At 42.1% G+C, this 20838-nt stretch overlaps 1 protein-coding gene across 1 annotated transcript; it reads right to left on the bottom strand.

The window, feature by feature from the left end:
* Positions 1-444: 444 nt before the first annotated feature.
* Positions 445-19739, bottom strand: LOC113238468 (ATP-binding cassette sub-family B member 10, mitochondrial-like). The gene is made up of 10 exons (XM_026475294.1): positions 19379-19739; positions 18611-18817; positions 16994-17196; positions 16264-16398; positions 15485-15631; positions 9515-9746; positions 5664-5941; positions 4451-4540; positions 3448-3597; positions 445-1311 (listed from the first exon to the last, which is right to left on the bottom strand). The coding sequence occupies exons 1-10, from the start codon at positions 19737-19739 to the stop codon at positions 982-984; spliced, it is 2133 nt and encodes a 710-aa protein (XP_026331079.1). The 3' UTR covers positions 445-981.
* Positions 19740-20838: the final 1099 nt, after the last annotated feature.

Genomic DNA, 20838 nt, shown 5'->3' with positions numbered 1-20838 from the left:
AACTTGTACGTTAATATACAATGTCATTGTACGTTACTAATTGTAATTATCGTGAATTGTGCTGCGTACGCAGTTTATTATCATCAAAACAGGATAAAGAGACAAGTATCTGTTGTTTTCCGAAAGATGAAATGAAGATGAAAAAAACTTATGTCTGAGACTAATTTACTTATTGTTTCCTTCATTTATTTAGTGCAGTATAATATGTACTACGTTTTAACTGCTTTTAATATATTTTTATATAAATCTTCAATATTATTCTAGTTAGTGAATTAATGAAAAATATAATATTACATCGACATAAATACCTAATGAACGTCAATTATTAGGATTCTATTAATAGAATTAAAGATAACAATTCACGTTCAAATTTTCGCTATGTTGCCATTCTGACCACCTACAAGTGATGGTTAACCCTGCCACTTCACGTATACATATGCGCGTGTGCAGATAGCGTCTTGCTGTATGTAGTAGTAGTAGTAGTAGGTAAATAACTTTCGACCGTTGTATGAGTTCAAACTTGTGGTAATGTTCCTAATCCGAAGCCGAAACATATTGAATTGTAAAAGTGGTCAATGCAAGAAGTAGCCGTTTCAAGAAGTGTTCTTTTGTAGAAGTAGCATTTCAGAAATGGTCATTTGTAGAAGTGGTTATTTAAAGACGTTGTGATTCCTCATTGTGGTCCTAAGCCGCCGAAAGGCCACGACTGCCCCAAAATCAGCATTCGCCGAACTTGTCAAACTCAGTTTTGCTATCGTGTATCAGCTTACAGTAACGAAATCAGTGAAAGAAAGTGTGCTACGATATCATAACAAGTTGTATTGCACAATTATAACCTACCCTGTTGGAAGACAGGTATAAGATTACGGTGTACGCTTGGTAATTTTATTTAGTATAGCAAATTAGTCAAGTTTAAGTAAATGCAGCAAAAAAAATAGAGACCATAGCCGCAATTAACCGATTTCATCATACAATATATATTTAATACGTTTGATGTACCTCTCTGGTTGACTTGGTAGGAATGCTTGGTTGGCTTGGTTCTCTTGCTTTGGAGCTGAAAGTTTGATGTGTTATTAACTCCCTGAAGAACCCTTCTGGTTTTGACATTAGTCCATTATACGGTCCTTGCTCAAGAATAACTCCGTTTTCAAGTACTGCCACTTCGTCTGCTGATTGTATGGTGCTCAGTCTATGTGCGATTGTGAGCACTGTTCGGTCTCTACTGATCTCTTTAAGTGCTTTGTCGACGAGGTATTCAGAATATGCATCCAGAGCTGACGTAGCTTCGTCTAGGATAAGAATTTTTGGATTCTGAAACAATATAAAATTTCTGAATTTAATGAAAAGATAATTTAAAATCAGCACTTAGGAATCCCGCCGCAAGAGACTGCCACGTGGTCAAGGTTCTTTGAAATGATGCTCTGCGTCTAAAGACATGAGAACGGGGCCCCAAGTCTGTTAATTTTCTTGAAACTGGTCATTGTAATTCCATTTAGAATCCACTGAGATTATGTTGCATTTTTTTTCTTTTTAAAAGTGATTATGATCACATTTTTTAATCTAGTTGTAATGGCAGCCGAGTCTCAATAGAGTGTCAGGTGAGTCACTAACGATTGATGGTTGGCTCACCTTCTACGGAAATTAATAGCTTAATTTTTATTTCGTTTAATTAGCAATTCGACCAGCACGATCGACGTGCCAACGACTCCCCATTGAAGAGCAGTATAACAAAAAATTGCAATGGAAGTTAAATAGTAGCTCAATAAGGCACTATTTTAACTTTTAGCAGAATACGAAACATACAAAATTGTGCCATTTATGATATGATTTAAAATTAACAAACTAGGGGCCCTAACGGCGTCATGCTATATGTATGCAAAGCTGAAGGAGCGTGAGAACATTTAAACCCGTGACTGCTTCCTGGCCGCAGTATGCCTTATAGTCTGTGCTGGTCAGTATATCAGTTACTTGTAATTCAAATACGCATTTGAATAATTGTATTTCGTATTTCAATTAATACCTACAAATGTATTTCGTAATTGGTATTTCAAATACATTCGCGATATGTGGTTATTGGCAAGTATGTATTTTGTAATAGAATTTTGTATTTTTAATACAACTTGTGAAAGTATACAGTACTTAACTAATTGTATCTTTCATAGAATGTTACGATTTCATCCCAAACAATTATGACGATAATGTACATTAAGACTATCCCGTTGTATTTTTTCAACCCGCTGAAGACGACATAGGAATACAAAAAAAAAACAAAAGAAATGATCCTACGAATTTGTTTCATCATTATTCAGACATACGACGCCCACTGCTGGGCATAGGCGTCCAACGATCTCCACGACGATTGGTCATCGGTTTCCCGCGACCTTTACCAGATCGTCGGTCCACCTGATGGGTGGTCTACCCACTGAGCGTTGTCCGGTGCGCGGTCGCCATTGAAGAACCTTTCCGCTCCAACGGCCATCGGCCAACGACCCGCCCACTGCCACTTCAGCTGAGCAATTCTTCGAGCTATGTCGGTTACCTTAGTTCTCCTACGGATTTTCTCATTTCTGATTCTAGCACGTAGGGAAATACCGAGCATCGCTCTCTCCGTTGCCCGTTGAGTCACTTTGAGCCTTCTTATGAGGCCCATAGTGAGGGACCACGTTTCTGATCCATATGTGATCACCGGCAACATACACTGGTCAAAGACTTTCGTCTTGAGACACTGAGGTTATTTGGACGCAAAGATTCTTTGTAGTTTCCAGAAAGCTGCCCATCCGAGCTGGATGCGACGAGAGATCTCTTTCTCAAAGTTGGACTTACCTAACTGGACTGTCTGCCCCAGGTATACGTAATGGTCAAGAAGTTCGAGTGGAATGCTCCCAATTTTAACTGGAGCGGGTACAACATGGACATTCGACATGTCTTCGTCTTGTCCATGTTCATCTTAAGACCCGTTCTTCGGGAAACACTACTGAGGTCTTAGAGCATTGTGTTCAGGTCTCCCAAGGTCTCAGCCATAAGAACTATATCATAGGCAAATCGAAGGTGTGTCTCTCCTCATCAACTCGCCATTGATGTTGATGCCAAGTCCTTTCCAGTCCAGAAGCTTGAAAATATCCTACAACGCATCATCAGCAGTGAACAGTTTCGGAGATATCACATTTCCCTGTCTCACGCCTCGTTGCAGATGGATAACATTAGAGCTCTGATCTGTAACAGGACTGACATAGTGGCGTTTTTGTATAAGTACCTTATCACCTCGATATACCTATAGTCTACTCGGCACCTTTGGGGAGACTGCAGCACCGCCCAGGTCTCGATCGAATCAAAGGCGTTCTCATGGTCTACAAACACTAGGCAAAGTGGCTGGTTATACTCTTCGGTCTTCTGTATAACTTGCCGCAGCGAATTTGTTTTAGTGGCGTCTTTTTGAGGTGACTATACCTTAACAATCGCTCTGGCTATGGCGACGCGTTGCTTCTGCCCACCGCTGAGCTGTCCGCCACGGGCTCCAACCTGCCGCTCCCAACCTTTGGTCCCAACCACCACCTCTTGCAGATGGGCTGTTCTCGCTGCACGTAACCATGCCGAGTCCTGAAACCAAATTAATTTGCTCTTAAAAAAACTTAAAAAACCGACCTCAAAAGTTGATGGAATTACATCTATTTGCCAAATTGTATGGAAATCGGTTACAGGACAGTTTTTTTATATGCTACATGCCTGTCCATAACAGTTCCAGTGCCACTCAGAACTTTAAATCGCAAAGATCTGAGGGGTACTGCCACTGCGCCCGTCACCCTGAAACATAAGTTGATAAGTCCCAAGTGCCTGTAATTTCACCAGCACCCTAAAAGTGCGCGAACCGGATTCACCCCCCAAATTGCCGCCTTCAGAGGTGGAGGTTCTTCAAATTGAGATAGGAGCACTGCTGAGTTATCCTCTTTCCACCCAAGAAAGAATCATCAAAATTAGTTCACACATATAAAACATCGAGTTATCGTGTAACATACATACAAAAAAAAGACGAATTAAGAACCTGCTCCTTTTTTGAAGTCGATTAAAAATTAACTGAAATTACACACACTGGCACATTTAACGGAACAAAAAAATGAAACAGTAACGTTTAAATTTAAATAAATAAGAATTAAACTCGATTTATTTTTATTTTCAAATTGGACCTAAAATAAAAAAAAATAACCGACCACACTTTTGAAAAAGTATTGCATTATTTTGAGGGTTTTACTAGCGTTCCGGTAAATGTGTATAGTGTGTATTTTAAGGCCAAATCGTGTGTACACGAATCTAAACAACTTTTACCATGGAAGTCAATTCTAAATCGCAAAAAATATATCAACTGTCCCATACGTTTTGATCCAGTAAAAAAAACACAAAAGACAGCTCCTTAATAAGAGTTATAATAATTTGTATAGACAAATTAGTTTCTTACCTCATCGTCATTACCAGAAGTCGCTTGTTGATCATCTAATGCGCCGTACAGAATGTTTTCTTTAATGGTGCCGCTGAATAGCACAGGTTCCTAAGCATATTAAAAAAGTATAAATAACTTATACAAACAAAAGTTAGTGATTTCAGATTTTCAACATCAATTCTTGACCATAGTGTCAAGAATTGATGTTGAAAATCTGAAATCACTGATCTAAACGTGTGATCCTCTGTGGCCGGACCACCTATAAGTACTCGGATGCAGTGGTACAAAATAATGAGTACCGAAATTCTACTTTCCTAGACATACAACAAAATTAATAGTACCTTGATAGATTACGAAATATTTAGTAAACTGCATCTAATAACTTCTAAACTAATGTATTTTTTTGTAACTACACTTTCTATATGAAAAGTAGTCTTTGGGTACTTTTTTGCACGTGTATCATGTTTTTCTAAATCCAGCTTGGCGCGGCGGGAGAGTACTGCTTTGCGGCCGGACCACCTAAGTAGTTAAATAATTCGTAATCTATCGACGTACTATTAATTTTGTTGTATGTCTAGGAAAGTAGATTTTAGGTACCAATTATTTTGTAGTACTGCATCCGAGTACTTATATGTGGTCCGGCCACAGAGGATCACTTGATCTAAGCTGATAGTTCAACAAATACGTTCAAAACAAATTATTTATCAAGTTCTCAGATTTTCGCGATTGTTATACATAGGAAATGGAAATATTTTTTCGAATCGATTTAGAGCTTGAAAAAACAAATCGCGTATATTTGCTTTTTTTCAAACAAACCACGCCTCTGGCCCGAAACTGTTTGATATAAGTGGTTGAAGACTTTGCCATCTCAATCTGCCGTGCGTGACCAAAGGCCTTAAACATTGGTTTGTTTGAAAAAACAAATATACGCGATTTAGAACCGAAAAAATAGTTTCAATCCCTACAAATAATTTAATTACAAAATGTGTCAATTGTTCAAATTGAAGTGAATTTCTTAGCCTTTCAAACTAAACGGACAAGACCAATTATGCGTATACGCGGAGAAGAAAGTGGATATTATTAAATAACGAATACAAATTCATTATTTTGACACACGAAATCTTTTAAATCTTTTAAAAAACAAAGAGAGAGAAAGAGAGAGAGAGAGAGAGAGAAGAACAATTTATACAATCCACAGAATTTCAATACCGCTAAACAGTGAAATACGCACCTGACTGACGTAACCAATGTGACTCCTTAACCAAATTGGGTCAAGTTCATTTATATCTACATTGTCCAAGTATATTTTTCCTTTGTCCGGGTTATAAAGCCTCAATATTAACGCAGCAACTGTACTTTTCCCGCAACCAGATCTTCCGACAAGGGCTAAAGATTTCCCAGGCAATAAATGCAAGTTTAGGCCTTTGAGTAACGGTGCTCCTTGGTAGGAAAAATGTATATTTTCTAACACTATTTCCCCTTTAGGCCTCTGTACCGGCCGTAGACCACCTAAAACAACATTAAGAGTTAACATGTGTAAACGTAAATTTAAAACTTATAATTTTAACGTAAATAATTCTCTACTATTACATTTTAAGATTGCAGTAAAGTCTGAAGAGTTTTGGACAAATCCTTAATTAACTATTCACTTTCAACTTTGGACTACCAAATAAATGGATGTCAGACCGATCATGTGCCCTACACTCGAAGCATGAAATCCGTAGTTATGGCCGTTTTTGCCCTATGGACGGCCTACGGTACTATTCTCAAAGTCGGTCAATGAAAAGACGGGCCCGCTCGAAACTGTCAAATCCCGTTGTCATCTTAGACTATGGAAACTAAAGGACATGTTATGTTGACATATATAAATCAGACGTTATATGTATATGATGCATTTCGGCGTTGAAAACATAAACATGTTATTGTCTTTGTTTAACTATTGCATGCCGTCTTAATCCAAAAGAGATAGCATTACATTGGTCTGTGTCAAATACGGGAATCGAAAGACGTAACGTCATCTTAAATGCCAACCGTGTCCATTTCGCAGTACATGAGGTACATGATACGGTTGTCAAAGGGAAGTAGGTACATCAAATGTCAAAACAAAAGTTTTTCCAAGTGTTTTATTGAATTATTCGCATGTATTGTAAAATAATGAACAAAAATGTTGACAGTGAGAACAATTAAGTATCAATAAAAATTCGTCACTACAGCATTACGCGACGTGGCATTTGAAAAAGCGAAGATCGACCGAATGTAACGTTGTACAGCCACGTGTTATTTTTCTGTCTATAAATCACACAAAAGCCCAAATATTTCATGTAATTAGACATATTTAAGTAGTTTATTCATAAATCTTGCCAAATTTTGCTTTGGTTTCTTCAGATTGCCTGTTGTTAACGATTGTTTTGAGATAGTGTTGTTCTTAGAAGCGTATATATTATCGAAATTCTGTTATTAAAATAATTCACTACGAGCTTTTTATTATTCTATTATTATTATTTTTACTATTTCTATTTTACCTACAAATCAAAAAAGTTCAATTCGATTTTATTCGCTTCATTTTTAAGAGTCAAATTTTAACATAACTTTGAAGGTAACTAGATTACATGATAATGCAATTCCATCATTAGGTTTATTGGTAAATAATTTTATATTTAATTTAGATTAAACAAGACTCATTTACTAGGCATTCTGAGTTCCTGAAAACAAAATTATCCACTCGTTTCCGATTTTTTCCCACTGACAACTCTAACTACTAAAAATTCTTATTTTATAAAGTCAGCAATACAAAGACCATGTTGGTCTAACGTTGCCAGGTGAAGGCCAACGTATAGACAGCCTGTTTGCCTTGCCGTGCCATCGTTCGATGTCACTCGCCTAGCTGACCGAGTGAAGGCGAGCGCTAACGTGTATAGAGCTCGTTTGACGTGCCTTGTCACAATTCGTAGTTGCTCGTGACTACTTGTCTCACTTCGGAGAAGTGTCGATTTTTCTGCACAAATCAAAGGCGCTCGGCCCATAGTAGTCAATTGACATTGTATAATCAGACATTTACATGTTATTTAATATATGCGAAACATGTTTATACTAACACTGTCTCTTGTCACATCTCCTGTTATGCCATGTTTAAAGCACATAAACGTATGGTAATAATATTAGTGTTGATAACTACTTTCATTTATTTCTAAAATTAAATGGAAGTATTAAAGATTCACTTAAATCAGTCACTGATATTAATTCAAGCTGACACTATTTGGAATCTATTTAAAAATTTATCTGTGAAAATAAGAATCTTGAGGTTGGACATGTATAGGATTTATATTTCAAAGTTTTCTCTTTTTTATATACTCTTAAATTACAAAATATTATTTTTTTCTGTGCTAATCCACTTTTCGTAATATTTGAGTATTTGCAAACGCAAAACAATAAATTTCAAATTTCATGTGACATTCCCGGATATTCCCATTTAACCTAAAATATACCCAAATGGAATATTGATCTACTTTAATTAAATGTTTGCATGTCGATAGTGACTTATCTATAGATTATGGTACGACACTAAAGAAATCCGCCATTTGTTCGTTCAATTTTTGTTTAGGTATGCACGTTCATTCCGTAGTTAGGGCAGCTCATTTCTTTTATTTTTTTTCCATCCTCTAAGGTTGTCATACATAATTATAGTCTTAGCATTGTATAATTAGGACAAGACTTGGTAACTCCATTCATACTTAGCAGCACGACTTATGTGTGTGCACGCACACATTCGCATAATGAAACACGCGTAAAACGACTCAGCGCTATGCAACGCGAGTGCATCGCGAAATTATGCGAATTTGTGCGTCCGTACATGGCACGCGGCGAACGCACTCACACAAACCGCGCTACTACGTTTGTATGGAGTTACCATGCTTGTATTATTATACTACGGTTTTATGTAATACCAAGGGACGGGATGTACAAGTCATGGACCTGGTGGTAAGCGCCACCACGCCTGTCAGAGCTTTCAAACGCTAAGATCGGATGGGCACTACCACTGCGCCCGTCAACCTGATACAACAATGCTATGCTAACAATGCTAGTTGACAAGCCCCAAGTGCCTGTAATTTCACCAGCACGACTGCCCTTCAAAACCGGAACGCAGGTAGATAACGCTGACATTACTGCTTGGCGGCAGAAATAGGTCAGGTGGCAATAATTCCATGGACGAACTCTTTCACAAGGAGCTCTACTGCTGGTTTTGACCCTATCGAAACTCAAGTCCCTAGGTTATCCATAGTGGGAAAACGGCCGTTACTACGGATTTCGTACTTCGAGAATAGGGCCCCAGATACCGAATGAGTGGAGAAACATTCAAAAGGCCCTCACATATGAGACGATTTGTTTTCACAATAATCTGTCGTTTCAGGCTGATCGAAACGACGAATCGATAGTGTATACTTATGTCGTTAACAATTAACTCGAACGGCAGAGCAGTAGCGGCGGATCGATTACCGTCACGATCAACAGAAACGAGGAATCGTCTGTTTATTGGCCTTTACACAGTGTAGCGTGTCTGCTAAAAAGGAGTAAGAATTACTTCAAATACAATAAAATCATTATTAAAAGAAACTGAGTGGATCAGCATTAAAAAAATTAGTCAATTTTATTCATTTTGTATGAAAAATCATTTTATTAAATTTGACCAACTTGTGTTGTCCCGATTTTTTCTTCCTTTACAATAAAATCACCCTTTAAGAAACTGAGTCTATTAGCATTTAATAAATTTTATTCATATTGTATGAAAAATATTTTATGAAATTCGACTAACTTCGGCAGTCCCGATTTTTTTGTCCCATACAATGAAATGATCCCTTCATGAAACTGAGTCGATGAGCACTGAAAAAATGTTGGTCAATTTATTCATTTTTATGGACACTTCATACTTGACCAAAAAATTGACTATGCCAAAATTGATTTCATAAAAAAAGACTAAATGGTTCCTAAGACAGTATCCTTGTATTTTCTCTGGTTTGGTGGTTTCGGATTTTCCCATACTTTCCCTTTAAAAAAAAACACTATACATATATTAAGTTGACTAACCTGTAACAGGAATAGTAGGCTTTCTATCAATAATCTCCCATAACCTCGTGGCAGCTCCCATGCCTTTATTGAGCTCAGTATAAAAACTACTCAGACCTCCGATACTGATACCAACATACGCTGCATACAAGAGGAATGACGTCAGATTTCCTACAGTGAGTTGTTCAGTTGCAACCATTCCACCTCCATAGTAAAGTACTAAGATGATTATGGTGTTGCCTGACAGACCGGTCTGCGAAAAGAAATACAGGTATATTATACACTGACTATAGAGAACTGTTACTTATTTTTACGTTTTTTTGCTATGGTAAATGTCAGTTTGGGTCCGGTTGGGTTTGGGGGGCCGGTTGGGGGCAGGTTGGGGGGCCTGTTGGGGGGCCGGTTGGGTTGCCGGCTGGGGGGCCGTTTGGGTGCGGTTTGGGTGCGGGTTGGGTGCGGGTTGGGGGCCGGTTGGGGGGCCGGTTGGGTGCCGCTAGGGGAGCCGGTTGGGGGCTGGTTGGGGCAGGCTGGGGGGCCGTTTGGGTGCCGGTTGGGGAGCAGGTTGAGGGCCGGTTGGGGCCCGGTTGGGTGGCTGGTTGGGGGCCGATAGGGGTGCTGGTTGGGGACCGGTTGGGGGACTGGTTTGGGGTGACGGCTGGGTGGCCATTTAGGGGGCCGTTTGGGGGCTGGTTGGGGTGCAGGTTGGTGGCCATCATTTTCGAGGTATTTGTGGGTGCTTATTACGAATATGGCACTCATTTCTAAATCCAAGACGGCGGACACGATTTTTCAAATAATGGCAAGTTGGGTATCGTTTTCGAGATATTTGAGAATGCTTATTACGAATATAGCATTTATTTCTACTTCCAAGATGGCGGACACGACTTTTCAAGTAAATGCAATATGGGTATCATTTTCGAGGTATTTTTGGGTGCTCATCACGAATATGGCACTCATTTCTAAATCCAAGATGGCGGACATGATTTTTCAAATAATGGCAAGTAGAGTATCGTTTTCGAGGTATTTGGGGGTGCCCATTACAAATATAGCATTTAACTATTAGTCCAAGACGGCGGACACGACTTTTGAAGTAAATCCAATATGGGTATCATTTTCGAGGTATTTCGGGGTGCTCAATACGAATATAACTACCTAACCCACCCCCAACACACCCGTCAACCCACTCCCAAACCCACCCCAACTCACGCCCAACCCAACCCACCCGTCAACCCACCCCAAGCCACCCCCAAACCAACCCACCCCAACCCATCCGTCCACCCACCCCCAACCACCCGTCAAACACTCCTAACCCCAACCCACCCCAACCCATCCGTCAAAAACACAACCCACCTACTCCCCAACCCAGCAAACCAACCCAACCTCCAACCCCCCCAACCCATCCCCAAACCACCCACAAAATAACCCACCAACCCCCCAACCCACCACCACACACCAACCCCCAACTCAACCCAACCTTTTTTTTTTTTTTCTTTCCGGGGGAAAATCCGTCATGGATACCACCGCGTCACGGGGAGGCGCGGTGGTTATGTGAGACTCCTACTCACTAAAAACCCCCGGGTATTCCCACACTCCGCATGGGACGGGGCTGTGGCCACGTGGTTTACGATCCACGGCCCCGCCTGCGGTTGTCCGCGACTGCGGACCCACCTCTGGGAGACTTTCTCCACTCCGTCGTTAGTGGCATGTCGGGAATACTTGGCATGCCAACCAACCCGTGAACCCTTGCCCAGTGAGTGACAAAGCCCCCGTCTTGCACCCAGGGTTCACTGTCAGGGCGGCAGTTGGCGGGCATAGGCCAGCCGCCTGCGCCCTAAACGTTTGCGGCGCATAGGATGAGAGGAAGGGTCTCCCTCTCGCTCCCGCTCCGCCGCCTCTTTCCGCGACAATACATCGGTGCAGAAGGAGGCCACCGCATTCCACGCCCTCTCACTGCCGAGCATGGCTCGCACCACGGTCGACAGGGATAGGTCATGCCCCACCACTGCGGTCAGGGTTGACCGCTGCTCGTCGAACGCCGGACATGCCTGCAGTGTGTGCTGGGCCGTGTCTTCGGCGCAGCCACACTGATGGCATACGGTCGTCGGTTCTCGTCCCACCCTGCACAGGTATTTGCCGAAGCAACCGTGCCCCGTCAGAACCTGCGCAAGGTGATAGGAGATGCCTCCCCAGGATCGATCCGCTCATTTTGCCAGTACTGGTCGAATCGCTCCGATGGTCCAGTTGCCAGATCTCGGCTCCTCCAGCTTCTCTTGCCACTTCCGGAACACGTCCCGTCGGATGTTTATCCGCCATCGATTAATGTGCTCCAGAAGTGGCTCCTCCCCTTCGGACCTCAGCTCTGCCGACCGCCAATAGAAAGCTGACAGCCCCTCTGCATCCAGATCCCATGGTGGGGTACCTGCCATGACGCATGCCGCCTCGTAAGAGGTGGTGCGATATGCTCTCGACACCCTGACCGTTATGACTCGCTGCGGTCTCCGCAGCAGGGTCTTGCCTTGAGCGGTGAGGCTATTTGCCCATATGGGCGCTCCATACATGGCCATCGAACGCACCACCCCCGTATACAGGCGTCGACAGTTGGCACTCGGCTCCCCCACATTCGGCAAAAGCCGACTCAGGGCGGAAGCTGTACCCACCAGCTTTGGAGCTAGGAGCCGGAAATGCTCTTCGAACCTCCATCGACTGTCAAGGACCAGTCCGAGGTACTTCATGGTACTCTTAACAGCAATGGAGGCTCCCCCCACCATCAATGTCGTGCCCGCGCGCGGTGTGTTCCGAGGCCCATGGAAGCACACAGCCTCAGACTTCTCCAGTGCTACCTCTAGGCCCAAACGCCGAATCCTGGTCACGGTATGGGCAACCGCAGCCGTGGCTAACACTATAGCCTCCCGGTGCGTGCTGCCTCGGGCCGTAACCAGGGTGTCGTCGGCGTAACACACTACATCGACTCCACCCATGCACTCCCCACGCAGCACCCAGTCGTACCCGATATTCCACAGGAGCGGTCCGAGGACTGACCCCTGTGGCACACCGCACGACACGCTCCATCGACCCACCCCATCGCGGCTTGGATATACTACGGCTCTATCGGAGAGGTAGGACTCTACCATCTTCCGTAGATACTCGGGCACGCAATGGAACTTCAGCGCCTCTAGTATGGTGGACCAGGGCAGTGTGTTGAAGGCGTTGGCGATGTCAAGAGACACCGCCAAGAGCACTTCGCGATTGCCCACCGCCTCGTCCGCCAGGTCCCTCAATTGTGCAATGGCATCAATGGTGGACCTGCCTCGACGGAAACCAAACTGTTTGGCGCTGAGGTCCGGTCCTACCTCTTTCAGATGCCTTATGAGTCGAGCGGCGATCACTCTCTCGAAAAGCTTACTTAACTCATCCAGCAGCACGATCGGCCTGTATGCTGATGGCGACTCAGCCGATCGTCCCTCTTTTTGGAGCAGGACCAGCTTACCAATCTTCCACCTCTCTGGAAAATGGGCTTGCTCCAAGCAGGCACTCATGAGCGCTCTCGTTCGCGGTTCTAGGGGACCTAGGGCCAGCACCAGTGCACGACCAGGTACCCCATCCAGGCCTGGGGCGGTGTTTTTGGCACGTAGCCTCAACACCGCTGCACCCAACTCTGCCTCAGTGACCTCGTGTGCACCCGTGCTACCTCCTTCGTCCTGGTTTGGTTCCGCTGCCGGCGCCATCGGCGGAGGTGTGTGGTGCGCCCTTTCTGGAAATAGGGCTCTCACAACCTGTTCCAGCAGTTCGGGCTGGAGACTCTGCGTTAATGGGGGTGCCCATGGGCGCAATTTGCACCGCACCGTCTTGTACGGCCTTCCCCACGGATCGCGGCCTCCAGCATCTCTGACCTCTCCAGGTCCCTTGCCCTGCCGATAGCAACCCGCAACAACTTGCAGGCTTCGCTATAGGCCCCGTAGAGTCGCGAAAGCTCCTCCACATCTCTCCTACGGCGCCTTTGGCACCGGTGATGCTGGCGTCTTGCCTCCTCACAGGATTTTCGCAGCTGGGCAAGCTCCGTGGACCACCAGCTCACTTTGGGCCGAGGGGGATGAGGTCTAACACGTGGCATGGCCGAGTCGCACACGTTGGTTAACGCCTCCCTCAGCCATTGAGCCTCCCTCTCCACTACGACCGGACCTTCAGGTATTGGTACCCAGGTCTCTGATCCGGACTTGTTTTCAACATTTGTACGGGTTCGCTTCCGGCGGTCCTGCCAAAATTTACAACGCGCCCCTTCCGTCAGGGATTCAATAATATTCAGGCTGTTCCGAGAGCCTGACTGTGACTCCGGAAGTTGCTGTACGTTCTGGACACAATGTGGTCCATGGTGTGAAGCAATTATTTACTCCCCAAAGTTCTCCTCCACAACGTTTGCTGCCAGTGTCTTAGAGCGCATGTAGCGTTCTAATACATCTGCGGGTAGGCGCGCAACCTGCACCGCCGCAACTTTCAATGTTTCAGCCACCTCCTGTCCATCTACTGAAACGTGCGAAATATCTATATCCAGATTCGTAGCCAGGTCGTGTTCACGGGAGTCGGCTTCCAGCCGACTCACGAGGCAGTTTTTGCCCCCCCCAGAGTACGAGGGGCTGCCATCCACCGAAGCGGATGGGCGGGATTCCCCCTTTCGGGGACCAGCCTGGGGACCATTTTCAAAACTAGCCTTTTCCATGTATCTTGTGTTTTAAGAGGGTTCACTGATCCAGTGAGGCGCTCTAATGACTGGATACCCTCCAGCTATACATCCCATCACCGGGCGCCAAAGCTTGGAATTGGGGTGATTTTTAAAGAGGTTTTCTTCCTCGTGGCCCTTCTCTCAGTGAAAAGGACCCCCGTTCCCGCTCAATGCGGGGTTACGGGTTGCCCGACGCTGGATGAGACCAAGGTCTGTCTGAAGACAGACGCGTCGCGCAGAGCGGAAGACATAGTATTCCGCAATCCTCTATTTGACAGATCCGTCCCGGGGAACCGGTACCCACCATATCTGGCAGGCGTGTCTCGCGACAACGGATCTGTCTCATCTCCTAGCTCAGCATGAGGCTGAGTATCCGCGTAGACTCTCCACTGTGCCCTCTGCTGATCAGAGGGACACGCGGAAAGGCCCTCCGTTTGCTTCTTAGCTTCACTACAGGCTGGGTTGCCTGCAGCTACTGAGCCCCCCCACCACGACAAGGTGAGCAATGACGGGGGGGACTCACGCCCAACCCATACGTCAACCCACCCCAACCCACCCACCCCCAACCCACCACCCCTACCCACGCCCGACCCAACCCACCCCCTACCCCAACCCACCCGTTAACAAAAAAATGTCCCAAGTCAACCTATTTAAACGTAGTGACATGTCAAGGAATATAAAAAAGCTAAAACGTTGAATTTAAATTGTAATGTCATCGCAGTACTGTCTAATTTTGCTTGCTTCGCTGTCAGTCGAACAAACGAAGACTAGAGCGTGAATGACGCTCTGTATACGATTTTAACGCCCTATAAGTTCGGACACTTTTTAGCGCGGACCCGACGTCCATATAATTGTAAGTCAATGACAGGGTCTATGATAAATGATCCACATGATAATAATATTTTATTGTCACAATATAATAATAATATTTATTGTCACAAAATAGATTACAACATATTGATGAAGTCCCTGACTCCTGAGCTAGGTATAACCTGTGTGACAGGAGCCAGTGCCCTCTCCCAAATTTTGACAAGGCTTAAGTCTATTTCATGAGAAAAATATAAATTAAAAATTTAATACAAAAAAAAACACACACCACACATCCACATGCGCGAAAATAAGTGTGGTATTTTGTTTTACATATATGTTGTTTGTGTACATGTATATTTTACATACATAATTAAGATTATAGTTACTATTATAACACTAAATAAGTGTTTATGTAAACAAATAACATTGTATTATTATTATAACAAAATATATTTTCAACTCACCAAGCCATAGAAACTTCCGACCGCTAAAGATTCTTTATACGCCAACCTAAGAACGTTTTCGATTTTCTGACCATACGACCGCTCCTCTGCCGCTTCTTTACTGAACGCTTTCACAGTCTTTATATTTGATATCTTCTCTTCCGCTAGCTGTAAGTAAAAGATGTAATTAAAGCACAAGCTCGGCAAGAGGTATCGACTTTTACAACAATAAATATAGCACACACTCATATCCCCGCACTAGGGAAACCCTGGGTCGCGGGTGCCATGGACACACAAATAGACAACCACCAACTACACACAACTCATATATATATGTAGGCCATGCAAATATTTCTCCAGGCCCGGGATTCGAACCCGGGACCTTTGCGTGGCACACCAGCTAAGTACCCGTTCGGCCACGGAAGCAGTTATACAAAAGCTCACTTTGAAAGTATTAGAAATTTAATATTTGCCTTTCTCTACTAAGGCGGTTTTCACATGGATGGTGACGCAGGTTTCGGTGACTTTAGCTTCGCGATGACTTACAAGTATCGCATACAGCTGTCGCATCGTAGCGTCTTGATGTAAAAGACAAATATAAACCAATTCTATATACAAAGTTTCGCAATGTCAATGCGAGATGGGCCACCGTGTGAGAACCGCCCCTGGCGAAAAGACGTTCACATGTCACATAAAACAACATAGAACCTCTAAGCAAACTTATTTCGATAAGCTTTCTGTCCTAAAAGCATAATAGTAAGTTCTAGATGGTCCCATGTATGGCAAAGGAGAATACCAACCGCACTTGTTTCTGCCAAGGAATCCTGCAATTGTCGCGTGATACCCCTCACAAAGCGACCGTAGAACACGGCTAAAATTGATACGGGAGGCACTATGCATAGTCCAATCATTGCTAATGATGGTGACATGTAGATCTGTAAACAAACGTGCGATATACTTAGTTTAATCTATAAACTCTTGGGATCCAACACAATAATGCGTTTAGTTAAATGTCAGAAATGTTCGTTGGAGCACATGTGGATTATTTTTACGCGACAACGCGTAAAAGATGGGCATCTCTAGTATATACAATAAGTGCGTGACAGCTCGAACAGTATATTGTACCTACATAATCGCCCACAGAATAGACTGCAATTATATTGGCCACTGTAGCACCATTTCAAATGGGATGTACATGGACTGTACATAAAAGTGGAATTTTTCTTAATTTTTTTAAATACTTCTTCTTGGCGTGTTGACTCTGACGTTTATATTTGTGAGGCCCAGTGTTTAGCGACGGATTTAGAGACTCCAAGTTTGCCAAGGTAGATCATGCCCATGAGAGAGGTGCTCAGACAGCGAGATGAGTGATGCCGTGGAGTACTCTCTTTACAGAGACTATTATATTTGCAATAAAATTTTATTTTATATACGAAACTTTTAACACAATTATGGAAGTATTTTACGTGATTACGCGGTAGTATTACACATGTTACACATCAGTTATAAAAATAAAAATGAATTAGTTACCATCATACCAGTACCAGCGCCGACCATGAAAAATGACCGTAATCCATCACTGACATTCTGACTGAGGTTTCTGCCCACCAGTTGTGTATCAGCCGACAGTCTGTTTACCAATTCGCCAGTCGACGTCTTACCAAACCAAGCTGGTTCTTGACGCATGATTGCCCCAAACACTTGCTTGCGGAGAGTTTGGGTCATGCGTTGACCTGAAAACAAATTTAGATAATAGTTAGCACATCAATTTCGAAAAAGTCAGACGTGCAAGCCGAGATTCGAAACCACGACACACTGACTGAGAGGCGGTTGGTCCAAGCATTAGGCTATTACGGCTTATTGAGATTTAGCTAATATCAACGAAAAACATGTGAGTCGAAAAAGGATAATGGCCACTTAGTGACGGCGAGGCTATTCTTTTAATTTTGATAAATTATATTGTATATTTTTTTCTATAGCTCTTATAACAACTCGAAGTTTTTCCACAGTACACAATATATACGTGCACTAATGCCTCCTCATTTTTTAAATGATATCAAATAAGTCATGTGCAGAGTCACAATTGCAGTATCACTGCACCCATTACCCTAAGATATAAGACAAGTCCCATGTGCCTGTAATTTCACCAGTATTTTCACACTTGAAATCCAGAGCACAGTAATGCTCACGTTGCTGTTTGTTGGCAGGAGAAGGTATGGTAAAACACTCCATGTATAATAAAAAAGGAAATTAATACCATTAGGAAACTGTAAGTACATCACCACACCAAATCTTGTAAACATGTTATATACTTAACAGAGAGAGCGGGTGAGCGGGTGGGCTAGGTGAGTGTTGTGTATCGGTCTAGTGAGAACCCTAATGCACAAATAAATAATGAAGATCAAGTGCGGGTAGTTAGTAGCACGGCTAGAAGATGCTGACACCCACCTCTTCAGTCCCTTCGAGACCATGGACGTTGCAATATGTCCCAAACGTTGAGGTAAATATAATATGTTTTATACGTGATTAAGTCCCGAATTAAAAATCAAATTATTATTAATAACTTTACAACACAATGATTACACACATGTAAATAGCAAGTAAGTCATTAATTGATAAATTAAATTATTAACAATAACACAATTTCCATAATGGCATATGGTACGGACAGCAGCACATCAAGCTACACATTGACTTATCTTGTTCCATTGTACTGGAGACAATATTCGAACAAAAGTGTATAGTTTGATGTGCTGTTGACTGTACTATAGAAATAAAATTATATTACCTTGGAAATTATAATTTATTAATATTAATGCATATAATTTATATATTTTGTACAAACAAACCCAAGTTTTGGGCTCTTTATAGATCCCATGGTCACAACTGGCTGATGATTATACTGTCTATTTTATTGCATTAGTATTATTGAAAATAAAGTATTGTTTTTCGATCTAAATCATGTATTTTTGTTTTTCTAAACAAACCAACATTCAGGGCCTTTACATAGCGCATGGTCATGGCTGACTGTTAATATTACAATTAATCACATTTTTATCCCAACCTAACCTACCTAACCTAACCAATAATAAATAAGGAGGTCCACCTGAAAAATTATTATACTACAGATATTCATGAACAACATACCAGATATAGACATTAGGTACACTCTGCCAAAGTTGCACAACCCTCCAATTAGAAAGACTCCACACAATATGAAACAGAGAGAGTCCAGCTTCTCACGAGCAGAGCCAAGATCATTTGTACTACTGTATATAATATCTAATACCTTGCCTAGTGAAAATGGCACTGCCATAGTTACACTAGATGATATTACTAAGAAAAGTATAGCACCTGGAAGCATACAAACATAAATTAGGTGATTTTAATATCACATTTAAACCATGATGGTTATCATCACATTGGGAAATAGTAAACACTGTGAGAACATTGTAAATTGACAATGTGAATTGAATTCACAACTAGGAATTTGGCAAGATTGGGAGCAAAATTAATTTTCATTTTATTTCTTATGCTATGCAGTAATTTCGCTTACGGAACACTATAATAAAATTTGGCAACATGAAACTACGATGAAGATCACACAAGTGAAATGTGACCAAGTTACCATCACGGCACACCCCGGACACTCCATACAACGGTCCAAAATTATTTACCTACTACTACTACATACAGCAAGGCGCTATCTGCACACCCTGCCTTGTTGTCGTTCAGTCAATGTGACCAGCAATGTGCGGGGCGTGATGCGGTATCTAAAGCTAGGGAGGGGCGGAGAGTGCCCGTCCTCTTTACTTTTTGTTCTCTGATCACGGGAACACTATGAATCTAGTTCGCAATTAGTATTCCCGGTAATTAATAATTACCTATATCAAGGAGGTACAATTCTGTATTTACCAGTAAGATTCCATTTCTCAGGCGCAGCTAAATTAAATAATCGCTTTATATCTGAAGTCTTTAATTTCACATTGATTTTTTTATCTGCTTCCAAAGAACCCTTATTGTTTAACGCATTGATAGATGTATCTTTCTTCTGTGTATCCACTTCACTGGCGTAAGATCTCGCTTTCACACAGGATATCCCACCTTTGAATGCTGGTGCTTCCGCAGCATTTCGTAACCAAATTATTTGTCTACTCGAATATAACCTGACTCCACAATGACACGACTGATTTTGAAAAGGCAACCTAAACAATATATTTGTATGCCTACTGGATATTTTGGCGTCGAATCTAATTTGAAGTAATCGTTGCAACATTTTCAAACACTGTAACTTCGTGGACAAAATTGAAAATAAAACATTTGATTTTTTTATTTGTTTAATCTGTCAGATCAAATGTCAAATGTCAATGGCATTTTTTTTTCTTTCGTTCTACAAAAAGTATAGGCTATAGAGCAATGAGAGAGAGTCAAATACTATACTGCCTCATCTTTAGTAGAGCGAGGTAGTAGTCCTCTCCTTCCTCATTTTCCTTGGCAGTGCCGTTGGCGTTGAATGTCAAAGTTTTTACAAATAGTAGTAGTAGTATTTATACAAAACTGATATTTAAGTAAGGCGTAGCCTACAATCAAAAAGAGAAACACCATTAATGGGACAAGGCAAAAAAATTACCTTAGCACCATCAATGGAACTGATTGATGGTATTACGTATTACGGTAAAAAAAAAAGGGAAAATTCAAGTCAATAATTTTTCTTTTTCAGTTAAACATGGATATAATCTACAGGGCCTTAAAAATCTCCACCGGGCAAGTTTATAAACCATTTTCATATCCACCTCCTCCCAGTACACAATCGAACACAATCGAGTTCTGGCAAACATTGACATGTATTATGTGATGCAACTACAGAGGGGCGGGGTGCATTACCGTAGCACTACTCTTGGTCGACAAGGAGACAATGCACATCTAAGTAGACTGGCACGTCTGCTTAGATGTGCATTTTTTTATAATATAAAGTGACGGGACGAACAAATCATGCGCCAGATGGTAAGCTACACGCCTGTCCGCAGTTGCAGTGCCACTCAGAGCACGGTGGCAGTACTTCCCTGGACTAACTCTTTCACAAGGAGCTCTACTGCTACTAAAATATGTAAACTTTACATGTTAACAAAGAAATAAAATTATTTTTAAAATAAAATGATTTGATATATTTAATAATAAACAAAGGACAACAATAAATTAACTAAAAATATGAATACATAAAATTTAATTAATAACCAATATGACAATGTAAAGTGATAATTTCATTTCATTTCAATGTTTAATTTTAGTTTCATTTTGTTTATTGAATTTTATATTAGATTTTTTGTTTAGAATAATTAACTAATTTGAATGTTTAATACGTTACGGTTCATGTT

Source organism: Hyposmocoma kahamanoa, unplaced genomic scaffold (genome assembly GCF_003589595.1).
Source record: "Hyposmocoma kahamanoa isolate Upper Pololo Valley unplaced genomic scaffold, ASM358959v1 96017, whole genome shotgun sequence".
NCBI classification, from domain to species: domain Eukaryota; kingdom Metazoa; phylum Arthropoda; class Insecta; order Lepidoptera; family Cosmopterigidae; genus Hyposmocoma; species Hyposmocoma kahamanoa.
This window is presented reverse-complemented; position numbering and strand designations above follow the sequence as displayed.